Consider the following 22,860-nt stretch of genomic DNA (forward strand, 5'->3'; position numbering starts at 1 on the left):
TTGGTGACAGCCCTGTGGGGTCGAATTTCAAGAGCTTGATAACTAATGGCCAATTTGAAGATCAGGGTTCAAAGGTCATTAAGACACATCTGTTTCTATGCACGTATGTGGGGAGGGGGGTTGTAGAGGTATCTGGCTCCACATGTTAGGATTTTGAGTTTGAAAGCGACTTTCCCGAGGTAACTGCTGGACTTTTTTTTTTTAAGTATAAGATTACACCATCTCCACTCAGATGAATGTTTTATTTACATTCCTGCTTGGGAGAAACTACAGAGCGATGAAAATCACTGAAGTAAAAACACAGATTTTGTTTTCAGGCCATCTATAACATGATGCCAAGCGAGTACACTGTGTGCATCGTATTCCAAACTCATGGCTCACCTTATAGAAGTCCTGCTAGGCATGTTCTGGATGCCAGACCATTTCTGCAGTGCATTCTGGTGATATAGAAGGAAGCCAATGTGTAACCAATGACCTGTCACATCCAGTCTCATCTCATGTAAATGTTAAAATCAACGTACAATTGTAACATATTCAGAAAATCTTGCACACACAATAAGACTTAGTCATCATGTGTTTTTGCTTTTCTTTACCTATTTTGTTCATTCCGATGCCATAGGATTATTGGAGATATAAAACGCATGGTTTGTTACATGTTAACCATTGAACGCACAGACACACACACATATTTTTTCTGGTGGTTTTATTTGGAAAGTGCTTTGAACATAAAGTTTGAAGACAAAGTTTTAAAATAGCCTATTATAGTAAAGTTTATTTCAACAGTGCCCGGTATTTGTATACAGTGGAAATGTCAGAATGGTAACGGGCAATACGAAATATGGTTGTTTTTGTCATTAGACCTGGCTTGGGAATTTTACACAGAAAAAGGCAGTATGTATCCATCCACTTGCATATGAAAAACATGGCTGACCATTGGTGTCAAGGTACACACAACAGCCATTCCAAAATCGGCAGTGTCATCAACCATCAGAATAATTACTTCTACAGGAACCCTTTTTAATAATCTTAATAAATATTTATATATACTTTATTTTTAGATATTTTCTTATTCATTTATGCACTTAGAACATGCAGTATCCCAGAACCTTTAACTAATAGTGAAAGTCTTTCCACAAAAATGAACCCCTTGCACCCTGCTTCCTGATTTGGGAGACCTTGGCTATACAGCTATTTACACTGAGTGTGGAGCCCACACACAGAACTGCAGGTAAGTCACAATGGCAGTCAGAATGTAAACTTTGGGAGCGGACCTGGATCAAATACGTAACTGCTTTGGATTCAAATACCATTCTGTGCTCGATTGATCTTGCCTGGTCCAATTGAGAGTTGGCACTTTTTCAGAGTTTCATTTCATCGGTTCCAATGCACCAGACAAGCTCAGAAAAGCATAGAAAAGTACCTGAATCCAAAACAATTACGCATTTGACCCAGGTCCGTTTGGCAAAACCTGTATTCCATTTTAGCTTCTCGCTACTGTTCCACCGTGATGTAATATTGTGTCCGATTCTCTGAACAAACTGGACAAGTGAAGACCACATCACACTTGTGGGTGGGGGGTATGGGGGTCTGTGGAAAGCTACAGAACACAAGGCCATCACAAGTACACAGACCAGTATATGACATTGAAGAACAGGAAAGTGAAGGGGAACAGGGCCCTGGCGTACAGGTCCACTCGTTTGGCGGCCGAGGGAATGACGGGCTTAGGCGGGGGGGGCTTCTTGTTGTTCTTGGCCTGGGCCTTCGCCATGGCGGTGCTGACTTCGATGGCCTTCCCGTAGCAGTCGAAGTTGGACAGCTCGAAATCCCGTGGCAGTGACCCGACGATGCTGAAGTCGTTGGAGCGCAGGTCCGACTTGGACGTGCACACCTTCTTGCACCTGTTTTCGGCCACCTGGGAAAAAACGGGAAGGAGAGAAGCCGGGCTTGATCATCATGGCAACGCTGATGGCAGCAGTTGCGATCAAAGTGCTTGTGCCTTGAGTGGAGCTCGGTCACTGAAGTACACTTGCTTGTCACCCAGTGACTATCTAATCCATGGCTCGGGGGCCAAAATGGGTCACGGGAGTGTATGTGGTGGGTCTTGGAACGAGTTTGCAGTCCACTAGGCTATGCTAGGATGTGTATTTGATGGGTCACTGAAAGGTTTTAATTTGGGTCCCGATACTAAAAAGTATTTGTAATTTTGGTCCTGATATTAGAAATGTAAGAACCAGTGATCTTCACTAGTGGCTATACAATGCTACAAAATTAATAGTGCTAATGGGGAGAGATATCCCTCATTCAAAATAACTGGTGACAGTCTGATATATTGTAGGGAGGACTACTAGTAAACTGCAAGGATTATTTTTCTTCCATATTGGACATGTTGCTCCAATATCCTCAAACACCAGTAAGGTAACTACTTCTCCAAATAGGGTCAGTGAACTAACAGTCCATAATTACCTTTAAACGGTGGACATATGGCAGAACTCGCTTGTAATGAGCTGATTGACCTTGTTTTGCCAGCATGACCACTCTCATTGTGAACAAACTTTCCAGTGTAAATAGAACTACTCTGGAAAAAATTCAAGTCCAAAATGATGAAAGCTGGTTCACCAGAAACTACAGAGTCTCCCCAGGTCCATATAGTGGAGGCTGAAATTCTGGGGGTTTCCAAGACCAGGCTTGATATGGTGCTTAACAGTATCAGGAGGTAAACTAAGCATTAGGTACACTTTCATGGTAGGAAAATGGCAGGCATAGTTGGAATGAATGGCCTGTTCTCATCATTTTGTTATGGCAATTGTCATGTTATATGTACTGTAATGCCTGCCTCAATTCCCATACAGCTCCTCCATTCAAGCCACCAGGACCGGAAGAACCAAGCCTTTTACATTACATGTTATTTCGCTGATGCCTTTATCCAAAGTAACTTACAGTTGATTCGACTAAGCAGGAGATAATCCCTCCTGGAGCAACATGGGGTTAGCTCAAGGGCTCGACATCTGTGCGGATCTTATCAGGGCTACACCGGGGATCAAACCACAAACCTTCCTAGTCACGTACCGTAACCGCTACGCTACAGGCCGCCCCGCGCCTGGTCAAAGACAGCCAGAGAAAATGGCCGAGCACACCCTCACCCCTCACATCTGCCACCTGCATGCCCGTTGAGCCCCCTGAACCGGACGAAGACAGGTCTCTGACGGCTGCAGTCCCCAGGCCTTTAATCAAGGCCCGGCCTGGAATTTACACTTCCCACTGTGAGCTCTCTCAGTCACACAAGCCTGGCAGCGCTGTGATGTCAATCAGAGACGCAAGGCGCAATTAAATCAATTCCATCTCCTCGCTGCAGACGCCAACGCCTAGCCCGCTGACGCACTACTCGCTGTAACATGTTGTGGAACCGGAGGAAGGTTCCGTCATGTCAGCAACAGTGACTCACACGCAACTAAGCATTAATATATTCACAGTGAAGGTGCAGGACTGCAGCAATTTTTTAGTCGGCATTTACATGTTTTCATCTGGGTTGTACCATTGCCTGTACTTTTTATACCCAATAAAAATCCAATCGATCAAAAAAAAACCCTCCGTCGCGCTCCTGTTAGAGGTTGGAGTGGGTTACTATCCTTGAATCAAAGCTTGGGTCCCTTTGGATATTTTTCACTATGTTGCAGTTACTTTATTCAATCCATATAATCACTGTGTGGTTGATAAATATGAACAGGTCAGGGCTTGTATTATAAAACAAATGATTAGCCCTAAAACAAACATTCATGGCAAGAAAATTATTCTGCTGAGCTCGACAATTGCACTTTCAATAAGGATTTCACTCAGAAGAAATGCATAAGAAAGGAATTAGGACCTGTTTGCTGTCCCATGGGCAAGAGGTCAGTTACGGCGACACAAGGGACTGGAGGTGGGGGGGTGTTATATAATACTTAGATCAGCTTGGAAAAAGGATGCCTGGAGTTAATTAGAGGAATCAAATTCATTCACCACTGTCACCACTGCAAACATTTCAGGGGTTAAGTTTTATACCTCCATGTTTTATCAAACATATTTTTGTGCTTGGTTCACAACAGAGGCTGGATTAAATCAACAACACAAAATCTTGATAACCAAAATATTGTACACAGCAAAAAATGTAAAAAACCTTGGAAAAATGTAATAACATTCAAGCCCCTAATCTGAACCAAGTTTGACTTTCCACAAAACTGTGGCTTTTTGTATAAACACTAAAACCACCAGAAAGTAGGCCAAGTGAGTCTGCTTCACTTCATTACCAAAATAAATCCCTGTATCAGGGAAGGTTGCACAGCATAAAAGCAGGAAAATATTGAAAGTTGAAAGCAGGGAATTACTCTCCTGCTACTAGTTGCATAAAGTAAAAAAAGCAAACAAAGTTTCCCTCAAAGTAAACATCATTGCTACTGTATATAACTTACATTTTTTCACACACCAGTCTTCTTACAGTACATTAATTCTTTGAAATTCCATGATTATTAATAAATACTTGGCCAATACTGATCTCTCCACTGCAGGAGAAAGAATGAATCATGCAAACGATCAGCTTCAGTGAGATTCTGGCCAAGATTATTTTGCCCGAAATTATAGGGGCCTTGCCAGTTTACTTACCTCACCTGAACCTTACCTTAAGAAACTATGAACAGAAGTATAAAACAAACGTGACAAGAACAAAAAGAAAGAAAACATGAAAAGGCTGTTAAAAGGTCAGACATACCCCGGTACCTGTTAAACTGAACGCCCCCTTCAGCGACACAGAAATAAGACGTGACATGCGGGAAAGCCATCTTGGGTATTTTCGGGGGAACAAAGCGTGACATTTCGACAGCGTATCCCACTGACCTGAAGGGTGCTGACGTGGATGGGTGTTCCCCCGGTCCCGTTGACCGTGTTGTTCTTGGCCGGGGTCTTGCCCTCCGCCTTCTCCCTCCTGGCTATTTTGGCCTTTTCTGCCTCGATCCTCTTGGGGCTGTTGAGCATCACCTGGACCACGGCATACTCCACCAGCGAGGCAAAGCCGAACAGCAGGCAGGCGATGAGCCAGATGTCGATGGCTTTCACGTACGACACCTTCGGGAGCTCGGAGGCCAGGGACGTGCATTCGGAAGACAGCGAGAGGACTGAAAGGATTCCTGGAGAGTAGAAGAAAAGACCCTGCTCAGTTTAATGTTGGGGGGGCGACACTGGCTCATGCGGTAAGAGCAGTCGTCTGGCAGTCGGAGGGTCGCCGGTTCGATCCCACCCTGGGAGTGTTGAAGTGACCCTGAGCAAGACACCTAAACCCCAAATGCTCCTGACATGCTGGTTGGTGCTTTGCATGCCAGACAATTGCCATTGGTGTGTGAGGGTGTGTATGAATGGTTGAATGAGGAGCATCAATTGTACAGCGCTTTGGAAATGCCAACCATTTACCATGTTTACGGATGAAGGACAACCCTCGCCTTGCAGAAGGCCTTAAGGCCAGTTTATAGTCCAGTGATCGAGTGCTGGTCGACTGAAATCACAGAATGTTTGTAAATGTTCGACTGTTGCCTGATGTAGACTGCGGTGACTGTCCGTGGCAAAAATGTATAAACGCACTCCAGTCGCCCAGAGTATGAACCAACATCCATTGCCAGATACAGCAATATTTTGTTGATGAGAGAGGTTAGAGGAGAAGGGCCAGACTGTTAAAAGCTGACAGGAAGGTGACAGTAATGCAAATAACCACACATTACAACAGTGGTATGCAGAAGAGCATCTCTGAACACACAACACGTCAAACCTCTAAGTGGATAGGCTACAGCAGCAGAAGACCAATAAGTCTATAAAATAAAAAAAAGTCTAAAAAATACCTAATAAAGTGCTCACTGAGTGTATATCATCAAGTTTAAAGGGCTGCTCTGTGTGCAGGTTTGCTTTAGTCTAGCACTATGACACCTGATGCAGCTGATTTAATTAACTAATCCTGGTCCTCAATCATAACAAGTAGAGTCAGGTGTTTTAAGGCTGAAACTAAAACCAGCCCCCACACCGGCCCTTTTCAGATAAGACTGGACGCCACAGGTTTAAATACAACAAGAGAACAAGTTTTCAAGATGTCCGTGTGTTGCATGCATATCGCAGTTTTCAAGATAAATTCCAATGAGACGGTGCAGGCATGCACGCACCATGGTGAACCTGACCATACCTTTTAAATGATAATGAATATAAAGATAAAAGAGTGCTTTGATGAATAAATAATTCACGGTTTTCACAGTTTCTCACTAGAATATTAATTTTGGATGTAGCATAAACTGTCTAAAATCAAGTACTTATTTCCAGTACAGTGATTATCTAAATGATGGAGGTATCCAGACGCTAATCCTTTAACCCCGACAGTGAAATGTCTTTTACATAACACGAGGAAGGTGCCAGCCAGCACAAAGAAGCTTAATACCTTCTCTGGCATGAGACATTTAAATGATCAATATATGAGAGCAACGTGTGACCACATACACATGCATACCTAGCACATGTACACGTGACGAACACGCAAATGCACACACACCCACGATGTGCCACAGATATTCTCTGTCTCATTCATTCACTCTCACTCACTAATTCATGCTCACTCACTCATTCAGATTCACTCAGTCACGCATATCCAGTCATACTCATACCCACTCACTCATACTCACTCACTCACTCACTCATACCCACTCACTCATACTCACTCACTCATTCATACTCACACACTCATTCATACTCACTCATACTCACTCACTCACACATACTCACACACTCATTCATACTCACACATACTCACACACTCATTCATATTCACACACTCATTCATACTCACTCACTACTCACTCACTCATTCATACTCACACACTCACTCACTCACACTCATTCATACTCACTCACTCACTACATTCACTCACACACTCACTCACTCACTACATTCACTCACACACTCACTCACTCACTCATACTCACACACTCACTCACTCTCACACTCATTCATACTCACACACTCACTCACTCACAAATTCATACTCACTCATTCAGATTCACTCATACTCACACACTCATTCATATTCACTCACTCACTAATTCATACTCACTCACTCAGATTCACTCAGTCACTCATATTCACTCAATCTCATATCCACTCATATTACTCATTCATGTTCACTCACTCACTCATGATTACACTCTCACTCTCTAACTCTCTCACCCACTAACAGACACAGATACACACACACACACACACACACACACACACACACACACACACACAACAGACCCATGGACAGGAGGCGACTGACCTGAGATCAGGCCCCGGATGAGACTGTAGTGGAACAGGACGAAACAGGACACAGGACAATGGGAAGAGCGTGGTGGTGGTGGAATGGAAGTGGATGGTCCTTCCCAGATGGGGCATGGTCAACAGCAATGGTAACAGTCAGACTGCCCCGGGCCCCGGGGGCGTGAGGGTGAGCGGGAGTGTACCCAGCGGGACTCTAGCTGCGCTGGCGTCCGGGTTGATCCAAAACGACAGCCAGGACAGCACCACGATCAACAGGGTGGGGGCATAGACGCCCATCATGTAGAAGCCCACCTGTCGCCGCAGGGTGAAGATCACCTCCACACAAGTGTAGTACCCTGGGGAGAAACACACCCAACATTCACCATTACCTTTCACAAACGCCATGGCACCTCTAGATTCAATGCGCGGCCTACTGTAGACTTGAGTCAAATACATAATCATTTTGGATTCACATATTTCTCTACGCTTTACTGAGCTTGTCTGGTGAATTGGAACATATTAAATACTCCCAAAAAGTGTGAAGCTGTTCTGGGGCTAGAGGCTGATTCCAATCCCTTATTTTTCTCCTTTTTTATTTTCTTTTCTCCTTTTCTTACCCCTAGCTCCACCCATCGGGAGAGGTTTGAAAAGATTAAAGAAAAATGAGTAAAGACAGGGAAATTGAGAAAACATGAATTAGGCAAATGGAATGCCCTTGCTGCTTCAAACGTCAGTTTGAAGCCAAGTCAGTTACAGACGGGGCAAATGCGTGGCAGATGGAGAGAGGTGGATCCATAGGTCGGTCATTTATACGTTAGGCTTTCTGGAAAAAAAACTTCCGCAAAGGATGTGCTGATGTTTTCTTTGTCAAAGGAAAGATTGGCAGTTCCTAACTTCTACTTCTAGCTCTTTGAAGGAACGTTTGAGTGGTTTGAATGTCCTTCAAGATGAAAGACATGGTTGATTTCCGGGTCAGGAGCAAGGAAAGGAAAAAAGTGGAGAAAAATAAGCGATTGGAATGAGCCACATGTGTTCTGGTCCTCTTGCTTGGCACCAGGCAAGATCAATCGAGCACAGAAATGTATTTGAATCCAAAACGATTCTGCATTTTATGCAGGTCTGATGTGTCCCCTCCTCCGGTGTATCCTCCTGGTTGTTCACAAACTGGTGTATGTGATCAAGTCCAATATTAATGATATTCATAAAGTACTTAAATGCCCAGGCCACTTGTCTCACACTTTATAAACAGATTATGGAGAAGGGCACCAAAAACTTCAAACAAAAACGCTACATCACAAACTGACAATTCTAAGCCTCTAATTACTTTTTGAAGACAACTGCTTTTGTATTAGAAGCTTTTTGTCAACGAATGAACAAAGAATGTTGCCTGCGGCATTTTTAATTTAGTCAGTTCCATGATGCACTCCTTCATTGGCTTCATGAAAAAACGTGGCTTCCTTACACCCCAACAATCATTTTCCCTCATTATCTACCAGGAATGATTTTTCCATTCTACACTGCCTTTTACCTCCTGTTACTTTCACTCTGTTGCTAGCATCCATGGTTTCAGGAGCAGGGTGTTGTTAGCATCCTCTGTAAGGAGCAGGGTGTTGTTAGTACTCTCTGTAAAGAGCAGGGTGTTTTTAGTATCCTTGGAGTAAGGAGCAGGGTGTTGTTAGCATACGGTGTGATGTCAACTTAATGGCTTTCAGAGTGTTTTCTCTGAGCCCTTGTTGGCACAGAGGCCAGGTCTCGCTTATGCGTTGAGAACAAAGCCAGCCTTTGTGCCTCAAGCAGTGTGTGTGTGCGTGTGTGTGTGTGTGTGTGTGTGTGTGTGTGTGTATGTGTGTGTGTAAGAGTGAGTAAATTAGTGAAAGAGAGAGAGAGTTAGATTTTAAGGGCATCCCATGCCTGGCCTGCAGTTTGCTCAGTTAGCATTTGGCTGCAATGCTGTAATGCGGAAATGTGAAGCACTGTGGATGTAGGCATACTCACCTGCTACACATTACCTTTTCGATCATAGGTGACACCATTATGAGGCACAACATTAGGGCTAGACAATGTGCTACAGTAAACACTGTTAAAAAAAAACAACCGTAAATCTTGTCTAGTCTACTTCCGAGTGCTGTTGTTCGGTGATGAGTGCATATGTTCTGAGGAAGCGGTTGTAAATCCACCTTAATTAAATGGACCTTCTGGACTCTTGTTAAATATGTCGTAGAAATGTGCAGCGTGTCAACGATCAGTGTCCAGATGTTTCCCTAAATGCTGGCTGTGAGTCATTTCCCTACAGGAAGGGGCTGCCAGTGTCCGAGGGCTCATATTTGAAAAGCATATAGCAGTGCGCTGCTTTTATGACTCTTATAACTGTAAGCAGAAAGGAAAATCCAACCTGTCGATTAACACCAAAAACAATGTGACCTAAAAACCCAGGCTTAATAATATCAAGAACACAGAATGCAGGGACTTTGCATGATAGTTTATTTGTTGAGTGTGTGTGTATGTGTGTGTTTTTCTTCCTCTTCTTTTTATCAAAGGCTCACCAGAAGGCTTGGGAGGAAATTACTTAAATTCCCTGCCTCCATTTTGTGCTGAAATAAATCTGAGACGGAATCTAAAATGCAGTCAGGCACTGCTTATGGTCTAGTCATGAAAACGGACCAGAAAATAGTAAGCTCTGACCGACTCTTGGGATTTCACTCGCCATACTTTCTAATAAATAAATAATGCGTTGCAACAGAGTACGCATTGATTTTCTCGACACATGTATAATGAAGTCATTATTTAAACACATTTCTTTCTCATATATGCAAAGGCGGTCAGAAGCACCGAATAGGCAAATCGAAAATCTGCTAAATATACACGATGCCTGTGAACTACGACTCAAAAAAAGAAGGATAAACTGCGTACCAGTTCCTTTGTAGTACTTGGTGCAGTTTCCATATTCAATATCCTCCTGTTTAATGTCAAACTGGGGCAGGGCGATCTCGTCCATCTGCACAGGGTCCACCGACTGCCACATGAACTGCAGGTCATCTGTGGTGTAGCCAACTGAAAACACACACACATATATAACATACACATACACATAAACAAGTGCGCACACACACACAAGAACACGAAAACATACACAAACACATGCAAGCACAAGCACACATACACACACACAAGTGCGCACACACAAGTACACGAAAACATACACAAACACATACACACATTCACAAGCACCCACACACACACACACAAGCACACCCAAAAGCACACACACACACACAGCGTCTGAGATGTCGGCGCTCAGTATAAATTTGCATTTCACAGAAATAGATTTTAGAACAACACCACGGAAAAATCCAAGGACATCAAATCAAAAGTAAAATGAACAGCAGTTCCCTACCATTTGCATAACATTATAAGACCATTGTCGATGATGCTTTTTCATTTTAATAAGAACTCTCATTATGCATGCTGCACAACATGAAATGAACTGAATTTGGACCGTGAAAACAGTGGGCTTTGTCAAAGCCCAGAGGACATACAAAGACGGAAGGTTTGTTCATTTCATAATATCCACATACAGCTCTCCAGTTGCATCTTGCATCTCTGGGTGTCCATGGGAAACAGGGTGAGGTCGAGAGGGCAGGAAAGCGTGACCGATAGCCTGGAACAGAACAGAAATGACAGACCCATCATTTCTGAGGCTTATTCCAGTGTCCGACTCCTCTTCTCCATGGCAGAAAAAAATCAGTTCTACATTTTCCTGATTTAACTTTAATTCTGAGTGAAATTCACACCGCCTCTTTGAAATGCAGGTAATCCAGTCTGAGATAACTTAAGTGGTAGCTAATATTAATTAATTGCACTGTTAAGTACAACATAAGCATGCTTTTACAGTAATTAAACATAGATATATAATATATCATCTAATAATAATACATTATATAATATCTGATGAGAAGTTGTATTACTACTAATCCTAACACTTATTTTTGTGTTATCATATATCATCAGACTTTAAATTAATTTTTTGGGAAAACATCCCATTGGTTTTTATGTACAGAATGGATGACATGTCAACCATATGAATGAATGTATTAATCTAAATAAGTGAAACAGTCTCTCCATTCAGCAATGCTAAGTAACAGGAGAGAGAAAATCTTACCTCATTCTAAGTTTTCAGATCCTCAAAAAGGTCCAGTAGTGCACAAATTCAAAAAACACTGATATGACTTTTGCAGATATCCACTATTTTTTTTAAATGTATTCACTTATTTTACAGCCAAAAAAATAATAAAAATAAATAAATAACATATCTCAGTTTTTGGTCATAAAGACTAACTGGGATATTCAAGTTGCCACTAGCACCTTGCAATGGTAAAAGCGAAATCTGTCAGCAGTAGTTGTGCGTTTTTATTTTTTATTTTATCCTTAATGAAGGTAGCGTTAAACTGCAATGGTCAGCTTATAGTTACTTTATTTTTCATTTAATTAGCATGCAGATTACAACAAACAATGGAACTTATGTAATTAGTGCTATTAGGCATTATGACAGCATGGGACTATAGCCAGCATTACAGACAGCGTCTGACAAGGCAATTCGAGGTGTAGGACGCATGCTTCTCACTGGTTGCCACCATTTTAGCGAGTACAATGCATAGTTACAATCACAATCATGAAGGACTGTCAAAAAAACCAGAACCGCAGACCTTTATATATTAAGAGAGGATAGATAGAAACTCTTCGGGAAATATACAGCACATATATACATCTCTATTTCTAAAAATGAATCCACAGCAATGTAATTGCGAAATATATTTTGAGAGGGGAATGTCATAATGGATTCCTGACAAACCTTTGTGCAGTTTCTCTTACCGATCTGATTTGATCAATATTGAGAAATACTCTTCAATATATTTATCTCATATCATTCCAGCTGCACAAATCTATAATTTTGGATTTAAAATAGCAGTAGATTGCCCAGCTGCCTCTGATGAGAGTAGCAGGTGGTATTTTTTACTGTTGTGTTTTCATTTTCCGAATCACCTTCATGGCATGCAAATGTAGAAGGAAAGCAGTTTCAGCAGTAAGTAGATGGTTGCGGTAACATTAAAAAGCCTGGGTGACCAATGCTTCCAATGAACAGTAAAATGATCCTGGGAGGAGTCAGCCCATACCACCATGAGAAAGCAGCAAAACTCAGAGCAATGCAAATAAAACACCCAAATATCATAACCTTTATACATCAAATGCACAGCGATTTTACTCAACATGAGCAAAACGCCTAAAAATACTTTTTTTTGGACTTGGGAAAGACGGGAAAAGGACCAAAATGACAAGCAGACAGTTACAGGATAGACAGAAGCACAATGAACATCACTTAGCATTAGGAAAAAAAGACACAAATGTAAATTCACTGACCAAAAGGTGAATTTAAACGATTACTAACTTAATTAAGTGTATTTTTATCTAGACAATGATTGCAATCAGGAAGATAAATAAGCTTACTTTCATTTATAAAGCAGTGCAGAAGACCAACAGCTAAAGTAGAAAAGGCCCTTTGGAGAATTATCAATACCATACTGCGTTTACTGCATTAGAAGTCACTTGTGTAAAATTGTTTACACAATTAATCTCTCAATTTACGGTTGCCATATTCTTCAGTGCACTTGTACCCTTGCTCGTAGGGTACAACTCTGACAAGCCAAAATTCTTTTAAAAAATTGACAGAATACATGCACCCACAAATATAAAAAACGGGGATGACAAAATACACCCAAACTTTTGCTGCACATTCAAAGCAGTATTCAATTCTCCAAACGTGGCGCTTGAATTCTTCTCATTCAAGTCTGTTAATAGACTACAGCATACAACTATTAGTACCAAGACTGTTAGTGACAAAATACTTTCAAGGCTGCCACCTTATCGCTGATGAGACAGGACAGTGAGAAAACTCAACACTAGGTCGAGACCATGAGGAACCAGACCCAGCATTCTGGTGCTCACAGCTACACAACAACAGACAGGTAGTTGTACAGATGAAAAATGAGTCATAATACATTTGATTAATGACACATTTTAACGGCTCAGGAAGCATTTCTTCTGGTGTGATAGTGTGTGGGTTTGAAGCCCTGCCAAAAAAAACAGCTGGTAGCTGGTTGACCAGTTAAACCAGCTCCATACTCAACATAGTTTGACCAGTTCAAACAGCTGGTAGCTAATATCTCAAGCAGATCATGGCTGGATTTTACACCAGAGAGGTCAACCAAATAATTTGGTCTGCCCATGATTTATTGTAATCTATTAGATTAGGCCACAAAGTCATCACACACAGTCAATACATTTGCTATATTATTGACACGTAATTCAAGACACAGCAACTGGCTCAGTTGCTTAGGATTGATGGTGCTGGGGAGATAGCAGCCATATTGAATCTCAAATTCACCTCTTATTACTCCTAGCCCCCAGGCATTGATCAATGCAACCCGGAGGGCCCTGGTCTAATCGTAGCGCACACACATAGCAAGAAAATGAAGGGTTTGTCACATCATCAGCGTAACTTCATACTGCTCTGCTTCCCTGTGTACTAGTGGGTTCATTTTCATGTTACTTTCTAGGGAACTGTTTAACTGTTTCTCTTAATTGCCGTTGATGTTGATTTATTTGTGCTTGCATGTATCCATCAGATAACATCCCGCATCATGAGCTGACCTACACAAGGGCGTCTTTGAAATGCCCCAGTAACACCAGCTATGGGTTCTGGGGGACACAAAGTGACAGATCCTGGGGCTTACCTCATGCTGATGAGCACGTCGCCGTTGCGGAAGATGAAGAGCAGGATGTTCTCCTGCGTGACGTCATGGAAGTTGGCACTCTTCTCGTTGGCAAAGAACAGGTCGGGCTTCCACAGGCATTTGAACATCTTGGGGTCGACGGTGAGGGCGTCCGACTTGAAGTCGGTCGGCAGCCGGAGCCTGGGGTCGTTCCACCGCTGCCTCAGGAAGATGTTCACCCGGTAATCCTGGACAAATGGAGGAGCTTGATGAAAGGACCAGTGTACTGCCATTTAAATCCAACACAGCAGTCAGATATACTCCAAAAGTAGAGAATGCATGCATAGGTCTCTATAGGTCTCAATAGCTTTATAGAAAGTTTCAGCTCTACTGCTATATTCACAGGGCTATCTAGGACTCCATGTTAGGTCGTTCCAAGGGTTCCAACCAGGCCTGGGTCAGATATGTACATAATAATTTTGGAATAAAATACTTTTCTACGCTTTATTGTGCTTGTCAAGTGTATTGGAACCTATGAAATACTCTGACTACTTTGTGTTTCTGATGGTTCAAAGTTCATACACACACCTAACAATAGGAAGACAACCTCCAAGAGCAGCTGCCATTGCCACTAATTAGGAAAGGTTTTCCCAGTTGTTTTTGTGACCTGGGTCCCCTGTATCTGCCTGGCTGTCGAGTCACGCGATGTAAGTTGTCAAACATGTCAGATTATACAGCAATTCGAGGAACCAATATGAGCTATTAGCATGAAACCAAAGGGTGTGGGAAATGTCAAACAATCCCAGGAACTACAGCAGCTGTGTGAAGGTACCTCCCTGAATGGCACCAATTTTCAAACACTGGATTTGTTTGTAATATGCAACAGAATATGATTTAGATTTCTTATACAGTCATGAGTCAATTCTGAATGCAGCTTGAAAAAGAACCATAATTTCTGATATACTATATACCATAGCCACCAATACTGGAAGCATTTCCCTTTGAATATCTATGATTAAGGCTAGATATTGGTAATGGAAAATATTGAAGTCACAGAGCAGTCACGGCAAGGTTGACAGAAAAATGGGAAAAAATGGGAAGAATCACAGAATGAATGACACCTGTAACACCCAGCCGTATCTATGATGCAGGTCAGTGGACTATATTCTCAATGACACCATCAAAACTGACTGTGAGTTTTTAAAAAGGCAACAGGGAAAAATATGAAAGTCCCTTGTATTTTACTTCACAGACACCACAAGATATTACAACATTATTTTTTTCGTCCTTGTGCCAGGACTAGAGGTGTGGGAGTAATCATTCTCTCTGAGGCCTGGTTATTAACTGGCAAATGGCAGAATGCAATCAAAGAGGGAATATTTAAACAGGCAGAGACCTGTAGAGGATGCTAATCATTTATTGCACATTCAACACAAAATTAATTAGGCCCTTCTGGGGAACATTGGTGTAAACTGAGCAAAGGACACCATCCCTAGTATAACAGCATACCTGCCCTTTCACAGTGTTTGGATAGGGCACAAGCTGTCTGGGACTTTGACATTTCAGTGACTGTTGCTCTGTGTACCAAAAGACTAAAGCAGGACACTAAGTCTGCTGAGCTCAAGGACAAACACTTCTGTGATAGCTTGTTGTGGTGGCAGTATTATCACTCTTGTAGTTGTTGGTGCCAGTGTTATTATTTTTAACATTTATAATTATATGCCTGTACTGCTCTCATTTTTAGAATAATAAGAAGAAGAAGTTAGTTTGGAACACCCATAGTAATTGTAGACCTCAGTGGAAACATCATCCATGGATCTATGGAGCTATGACAACTGCTGCTTCTCAAACCTGCAATGTCTAAGTTATTGTAGCCAAAAACCTCCAATCTAGCACAGGTAAGCGGGAAAACCCTACAGGGAGAAAATCCATCCTTCCATCCTATGGAACTCTTCAGCCACAGGGGTCTTCAGCCTACTGAAGATGGCCAGTGTTTGATCTGGACATTGGCTACATCAATGCCTCAGGAAGCCTGTATTACTTCTGCTTCCAATTGATTACAGATAATACCAAGTTGATTACACACATCTTATAATATACCTATTCATTTATTCAGTTGCGTCTGCATGGGACAAATCTGGAGACTCCAGCCAGCAACCATCAGGTTATGAGTCAAAATAAAGCTACACCACACTACTGCCCCATGTAACCTTAACTCAGTGTGTATGTTGTTCTTTTTCCGTACATACTGTATTGAGAAAGTTCCTTCAGTGGGAACAAAGGATGCACATTAATAATCGTCCGCAAAAGGATATGTTTTCAATAGAAGCATAAAGATGCTCCAGAAAAGCCAGCTATGGCCTTATTATAAATGTCACCGCTCATGAGGCAAAGTCACTGATATTTATCCACAGCGGTTTCACATCTCAATCTGTTCACAGCATGAACATCCACTAATCTCCAAAGCAACCGATATCCCCTACAAAGACCTGCACACAGCAGCCCTAAGCTGAAAATTGCATGCAAATCACGGACATGCCCTGAAACCTAACCCCTTAATTCACTTCAGAAGAATCACCAATTTGCCCTTATGATATTAATTATGCTGACTCATATCAAAGAGCTTTCATGAGAAGTTTGACCTCAATGCTAATAACAAATAAGAGGAAACAACATTTTGCTGATTATTTCTACTATGTGAGTGTCTGAGAAAGAAAAAAACTGCATTGCTGAAATTGCTCTGCAGTGATCCACAGAGACAATAACACTGATGACGCATGAGAAATCCATTGAAATCTCTCAGGGGACTTTTGTTCTGTAAAATTGCTCTAATACAGATCAATTAAAAAAACAAACGAGAGATGATCATGAATATGTGAGTGTGCTTACCATCGTAGTCTCCTGGATAGACCCAAAGCTGTTTATGAAGATATTCACTTTGTCCTCCACCGGAATTCCTATGGTGGGGAATATGAAGACATTATGTAGTGTGTGAGATCATTGAAACCATTTTAGATGACTGTATTTAGAGATAGCACAGATCGCTGCACACATCGATTGTACAAATAACAAAAATAATACACACTCCACTGAATTGAACCAGAATGCTTTCTACTATTATGTGACAAATGGAAGCAAGTAAGCAATTTTCCTAATAAGAAATGGAATTATAAAAGAAGAAACTCACAATTCCAATTCCAAAGTTTCCTGAATTTCCAGGGTAAAGCACACAGAGTCTGCAATTGATTGGCCAAAATCTACCTATTCATTATGTGGCAAGATATGCACACAAGGCAAGTGTTAAAATGCAGACATTGCAGCGAGCATGCAATAGTACCCTAGTACGCTCATAGAAACATTTATTCCATACAATGGAAACAGAGACCAGAATAACAAACTATTCAACAAAATATTAATGAAACATTATTATACAAATTATAATCTGGTTAATCATCCGTTCCCTCCAATGTGAACTGAACACATGTAAACTCTGTGTAGGACACAATTTTAAGCACACATGGGCAAAACTTGCCTTTGAAGTTTGGCCGAATTCTCGGGTCATAGGTGACCAGCAGCCTGTTCAAGATGTTACTTGTCGAATTCTCAGGGACCCTGGCCAGGTCTTCAGATGACAGCTGACTGGAAAAATAAAATTTTTTAATTATGTGGCACATATGATGATATAGCGGCTAAAGGATGAGACATCAGACAGTTTCATCGCATGAGAGTTCTCAGACCTAATGACAAGAAGAAATACAAAAGATTATAACATTTTAAGCTAATGTGAAAAACATTAGGGGATAATTGAACCGACAGCTAACATTTCTATACTGGAGTGGTTTAGCCCCTACATCCAGCTCTGGGAAGGATAACAGCATAAAATAGCTACATTTCTAGCAATGCTTCACAAGGTTAAGGAACACATTTGGAGGGATTTTGAACCATTCATCCTTGAAAGATCCTTCAAATTCTTGGGTTTTGCACTTATCAACCGCCCTCTACAATTCAGTCCACAGGTTTTCCATTCAAGGTCCAGTGCCTAAGATGGCTATTGCAGAACATGGATTTTGTTGTCAAGGAATCATTTCTGTGTGGATTTCGAGGTATGCCTTGGGTCATTGTCCTGCTGGAAAGTCCACCCACAGCCTTGAGGCCGAAATTGCCCGATACTTGGTGGAATCCATTACACCATTGACCTTAACCAGTGCCCCTGAACCTCTGGAATTAAAACAGCCCCAAAAAATCTCTCAGCCACCACCATATTTTATGGTGGGGATGAGGCACTCCCATTTTATGCAACTGTTTTGAAGCCAAACATGCCCATGCTGTATCTAACCAAAATATAATTCTTTTGTATTTTTGTGAATTGCCAGTCAGTTGTGCAAATAATTCTGTATATACTGTATTCACAGAAACACTAAACTATGACAAGAACATGCAGTAACAGGAAAATACACAGGTTTATGACTGGATGACGTTTATATTCAGTTGCTTAATTCAGTATTTTTTAAGTACGTATTTCTTTTAAAAATACACCAATGCTAGTTTCTCATTCAAAAAGGCAGACAAACATTAGCATTCAATTCAAGGCAAAGTCAGCAACGTTCTAAGCCATAACCTTGAGAATATCTGCTCTGAGAATATCTGTTTTATTCACAGCATTTAATGAGAATGCATGACTGTGAAAGCTGCAGATCGCTTCAGCAACAACTATCATCAGCAACAGAAATCCGATATCATCAAACGCAGATATGATCAGCTACAGATATCATGAAATGCAGATATCATCAGCTACAGAAATCATGAAATGCAGACATCATCAGCAACAGATCTCATCAAATACAATGCAAACATCAAATGCAAACTGGAACAATAATGGACTATACTGCACCTGGGTCACACTACAGGTACTTATGGATACTATGTACGAAAATTGGGTGGAGATAATAAGACTTACGAGGGGCAGTAGACCTGTTTTCCTTTCTTTTTCCCCTTCTTGGCAGATTTGTCTTTGCTGGACACTTCAGTCATCCACACAGACAACACGAGGAACAGGAATGCCAGCTTTACCATGCTCATTTTCAAACACATCAGACTGCAAGCCTGAAAAAAGGTGGAAATACTACAGTGAGCTTCAAGTTATAAATGCCCCCCCCCCCCCCCCCATACTGTACATTCATATTAAGGTCTACTATATTAGTAATGTACTTACACATATTCAGATAATATTAGTGTCAATTTCCATTTTTATGTCTGCATGCATGCCTCATCTACGTTACTGACTGAATTAGCCTAGATCTGCTAAATGCCATTTTCTTACTGAGTTACAAATACGGGACATGTAGTAACAAGTAGTATTCAATCCTTGAGGTCATGGTTTAGCCTAGCTGGCTAGAAACTCCTTCACACATACCAGTGTGAAAAACAGTGGAAGAACTGAAGAACTGTTGGAACATTCATACTGACATTAACTCCAATGGAATGTTGAAAAAAAAAACCTAGCACTGAAATTGGATTCCTGCATAACTATGTACGCATTTATCATTTTGTAAATTGTTTTGTTTGACACACAACTTTTGTTTAGCTAAGAGGGACAGAGGAAGAATAAGAAATGCCCCGTTTATTCGTCGGATCTGTACTTAGGTATGGCTCTTCCTTCCTCGACTCACCTTAGTATTTGTCAGTTTAGTGGCTGGGACATGAAAAATCACAGGACTCACTCCTCTTAATGGATTCATTTTATAGCATTTTCCCCTTCATCCTTATTGTGACATGAATGCCACCTGATACATAACCTTTCAGATGAAATAATTATGAAGTATCAACTACAAATAAGAAAAAGAAATTATCTGCAACTTTTGAAATGTACTGATATTTCTCTGCATCCATGCAAAAGCAATATATTGCAAAGTGAAGCAATTGAAAAGAAAATAAAGAATCAGTACTGTAATACAAATGTACTACAAATTATGTAGTAATTATACTTGAATTGCTCAATCCAGATTTACAATGTGAATTGTAATCAATATTTTATGTATTATGTATTTAATGTATTTATTTGTTTATGTATTTTTTTTATCGATTGATTAACTGGTTGGTTGATTTTTATGATAAACTAAACCCTTTAAGGGTCCAGTGAAATGTGGGCTCTTTTAGAGCTAGAAAAAAAATCTTATAAAGTGCGTGTTAAGGTGAACAACTCAAGGGCTTTCCACAGACAATGGAAACATAATAAATTATCTCATGCATTTGTTCCAACAGGAACACTGTCAAAATACCGACTATGTAAACCGCAAAATCATAAAGCGGTATGTCAACCACTGAGAAGCAAGCACCGGATTAGCTAAACTATTTTGTTTGATGTCTGTGACAACCTGTCAGTCACCAATTTCAGGTCAACAGTACTGCCATTATTGGCTAATAGCCAGCCAATCAGAGATCAGCCTGAAACCTTGCTTGCTCCCTCGCCTTGGGATGAAGAGGAATGTTAACTGACGCTGTATGGCTTGGCCTTTGCCAATGGAAAGAGTGAGGCCATGGATCACTGAGTAGTTCAAAGTATTTGCTTCATCTTATGCGACATAAACGTGAAAAGAAAACATGCTATTCTACTGAATTGTTCAGTACAACTAGGTGCAATATTTAGCTGTTCCTGTACATGTACTTGCTTACTTAGATAACTGTGCCTGCATCCTGTCATTGCTTAATGAGTTAAAAAAAAGATATGCTCCTCTATTTTAATAAACTATTAAACTTACTGTAGCTAGTAATTACAGTTCCCATTACTGACCGTTCTTAACAACGGCCTAAACTCGTGGAGCGGCTCTGCAATTTCTCTGTTAATCAGGGCAAGGTAAATAGTGGTGGGAGTGAATGTAGGATAAGGCCATCAGTGGTCATAGACTCGTCTTTGTATTACCACTAGAAATGCGGTAATAACATTTTGCTACTGTAATTGGAGTCTTGAGCATATATGCAAACATCCATGCATTACTTTTTCTTGCTGTAGTTCTATTGCTTCCACTTTGGATGTATAAACTCCAGAACCGCACACATAATGAAGATAAAATACAGTCAAGTTTAGGTGTCAAAAACCAGGTGTGGGCACAGCAACTGTAGCTAGCAAACAACGCTCAGACCAGGGAACCACAGCACTTTATTATACTGCCAGTTCAATAAACACTTTCAAGGGCAACATCTAATTTTTACTTTTAGATAAACAATATCTATCATTCTTTTCAGTTAGTATGAACGGTGTACATGGTTTGCTAAGTTTACTAATGGCACAGTGTCAATTCTATTCCAAAATCCATTCAGTTTCTCTTGTAAAAGCTCTGATAAATCTAACCTGCTAAATTTATTTTTATTATGCAACCTACCATGAAGACCAGGCAATTTCCCTGGATTTCAATCTAAACACATTGTGGTAGTTCTTAATTCTGGAATTGAAATATTACTTTCAACTATTGAACTACTCATTCAATAGTTACTTTTTCAGCCACAAGTCATAATCACGAAATAACAGTCACCAAAAAGAATGGCACTTAAACTCGAAAAACACTTTTGTTGACTAACTTCGCTTCAGACCTTACCAAGTCAGACAGTAATTTATGATGTCTTTAAAGCAGGACATGTTCAGCCTCTCACAAAAATAAATTATCTTGAGTCAAGAAAGGCAAACTTTAGACTAAATATGTTGTTTTCAATAACACTGTGAAATTTTATGATTCCAAGCAAAAAGCAATATCAGTACCGTGCAAGGCAGTGATATGGCAAAACATAGCATGGGACACAATTCCAGCACTCCCAAGAAAGGGACCAAGGCCTCCACGCTACTGTACTTTCTCACCTAAAAATCAAAAGGTTTTGTAGCATTCTCCACTTGTCCACTTAACATTACAGAATATGTACAGTACTCGCCTACTTTTGTTGTATCTCAAGTTTTCCCAAAAACACTATTCTATACTGAGGTAAAATGACACAGATCTTGGAGGCGGTACTTGGCACTAAACAGGACACGTGCGTTCTTCTGGCATTAAAGATCACAGACAATATTAATCTCAAACCAACCTATTAGCAGAGCGTATCTGCACCACACCATAATTGTATGCACATTCGAATTGCAGGCATGCCCTCCATCTTTCAGTACCGTTTACTGTATTTAATAGAGTAATATTATTGACATGGTCGACCACAACAATAAACATAACATGAAGACAGCCTCTTGACGGAAAGCAACACAAATAAATAAATGATTAAATAAATAAATAATTACAGCCCTCATAATTTGTCGTCAGCGAGATGCTCTGCAGAGGTTGGGGCTAGGAGGGGGTGGGGGAGAAACATAGCAACAGCATCCACCATGCTGTGAGGGGGGTCGGGGTTAACCGCGGAATGCAGAAAGAAAATACCATTAAGAGTAGCCAACACGTCGCGATAGTGCGTGGCAAGCATCACTCACATTCGACAGGAAAAAAACACTAATACAATACGTGCGATCACTTACCATTAAATTGGAGTTCTCTTAAAAACGGACCACCTTGCTCTGGATAATTGGCCGTAAATACACTCAATACAGCTGCTTGTGCAAATAGTATAACGCCTTCATGCCGCTTTCTTTCTTTTTCATTATTCTCTCCTTTCGCTATCGTTTACTTCAGCGACAGAATCATAACCCAGCTCCGTTTCAAATACATTTCTCCTACGGGCTCTCCATTTAAATTCGATTCAGTCTCATTTAGGTGGCACCATGTATTGCTGTCCTTTTGCTCTAACCTCAGGATGCCCAAGATGGAT

At 40.9% G+C, this 22,860-nt stretch overlaps 1 protein-coding gene across 1 annotated transcript; it reads right to left on the reverse strand.

The window, feature by feature from the left end:
* Positions 1 to 688: 688 nt before the first annotated feature.
* On the reverse strand, positions 689 to 22,859 carry glrbb (glycine receptor, beta b). Its single transcript, XM_061253061.1, has 10 exons — positions 22,571 to 22,859; positions 19,022 to 19,167; positions 17,597 to 17,703; positions 16,954 to 17,021; positions 14,086 to 14,312; positions 10,873 to 10,955; positions 10,208 to 10,348; positions 7,501 to 7,653; positions 4,867 to 5,156; positions 689 to 1,912 (listed from the first exon to the last, which is right to left on the reverse strand). Exons 1-10 carry the CDS (start codon positions 22,571 to 22,573, stop codon positions 1,616 to 1,618), a joined length of 1,515 nt encoding a protein of 504 aa, XP_061109045.1. The 5' UTR covers positions 22,574 to 22,859; the 3' UTR covers positions 689 to 1,615.
* Position 22,860: the final 1 nt, after the last annotated feature.

The sequence above is a fragment of the Conger conger genome, chromosome 8 (genome assembly GCF_963514075.1).
Source record: "Conger conger chromosome 8, fConCon1.1, whole genome shotgun sequence".
NCBI lineage: Eukaryota > Metazoa > Chordata > Actinopteri > Anguilliformes > Congridae > Conger > Conger conger.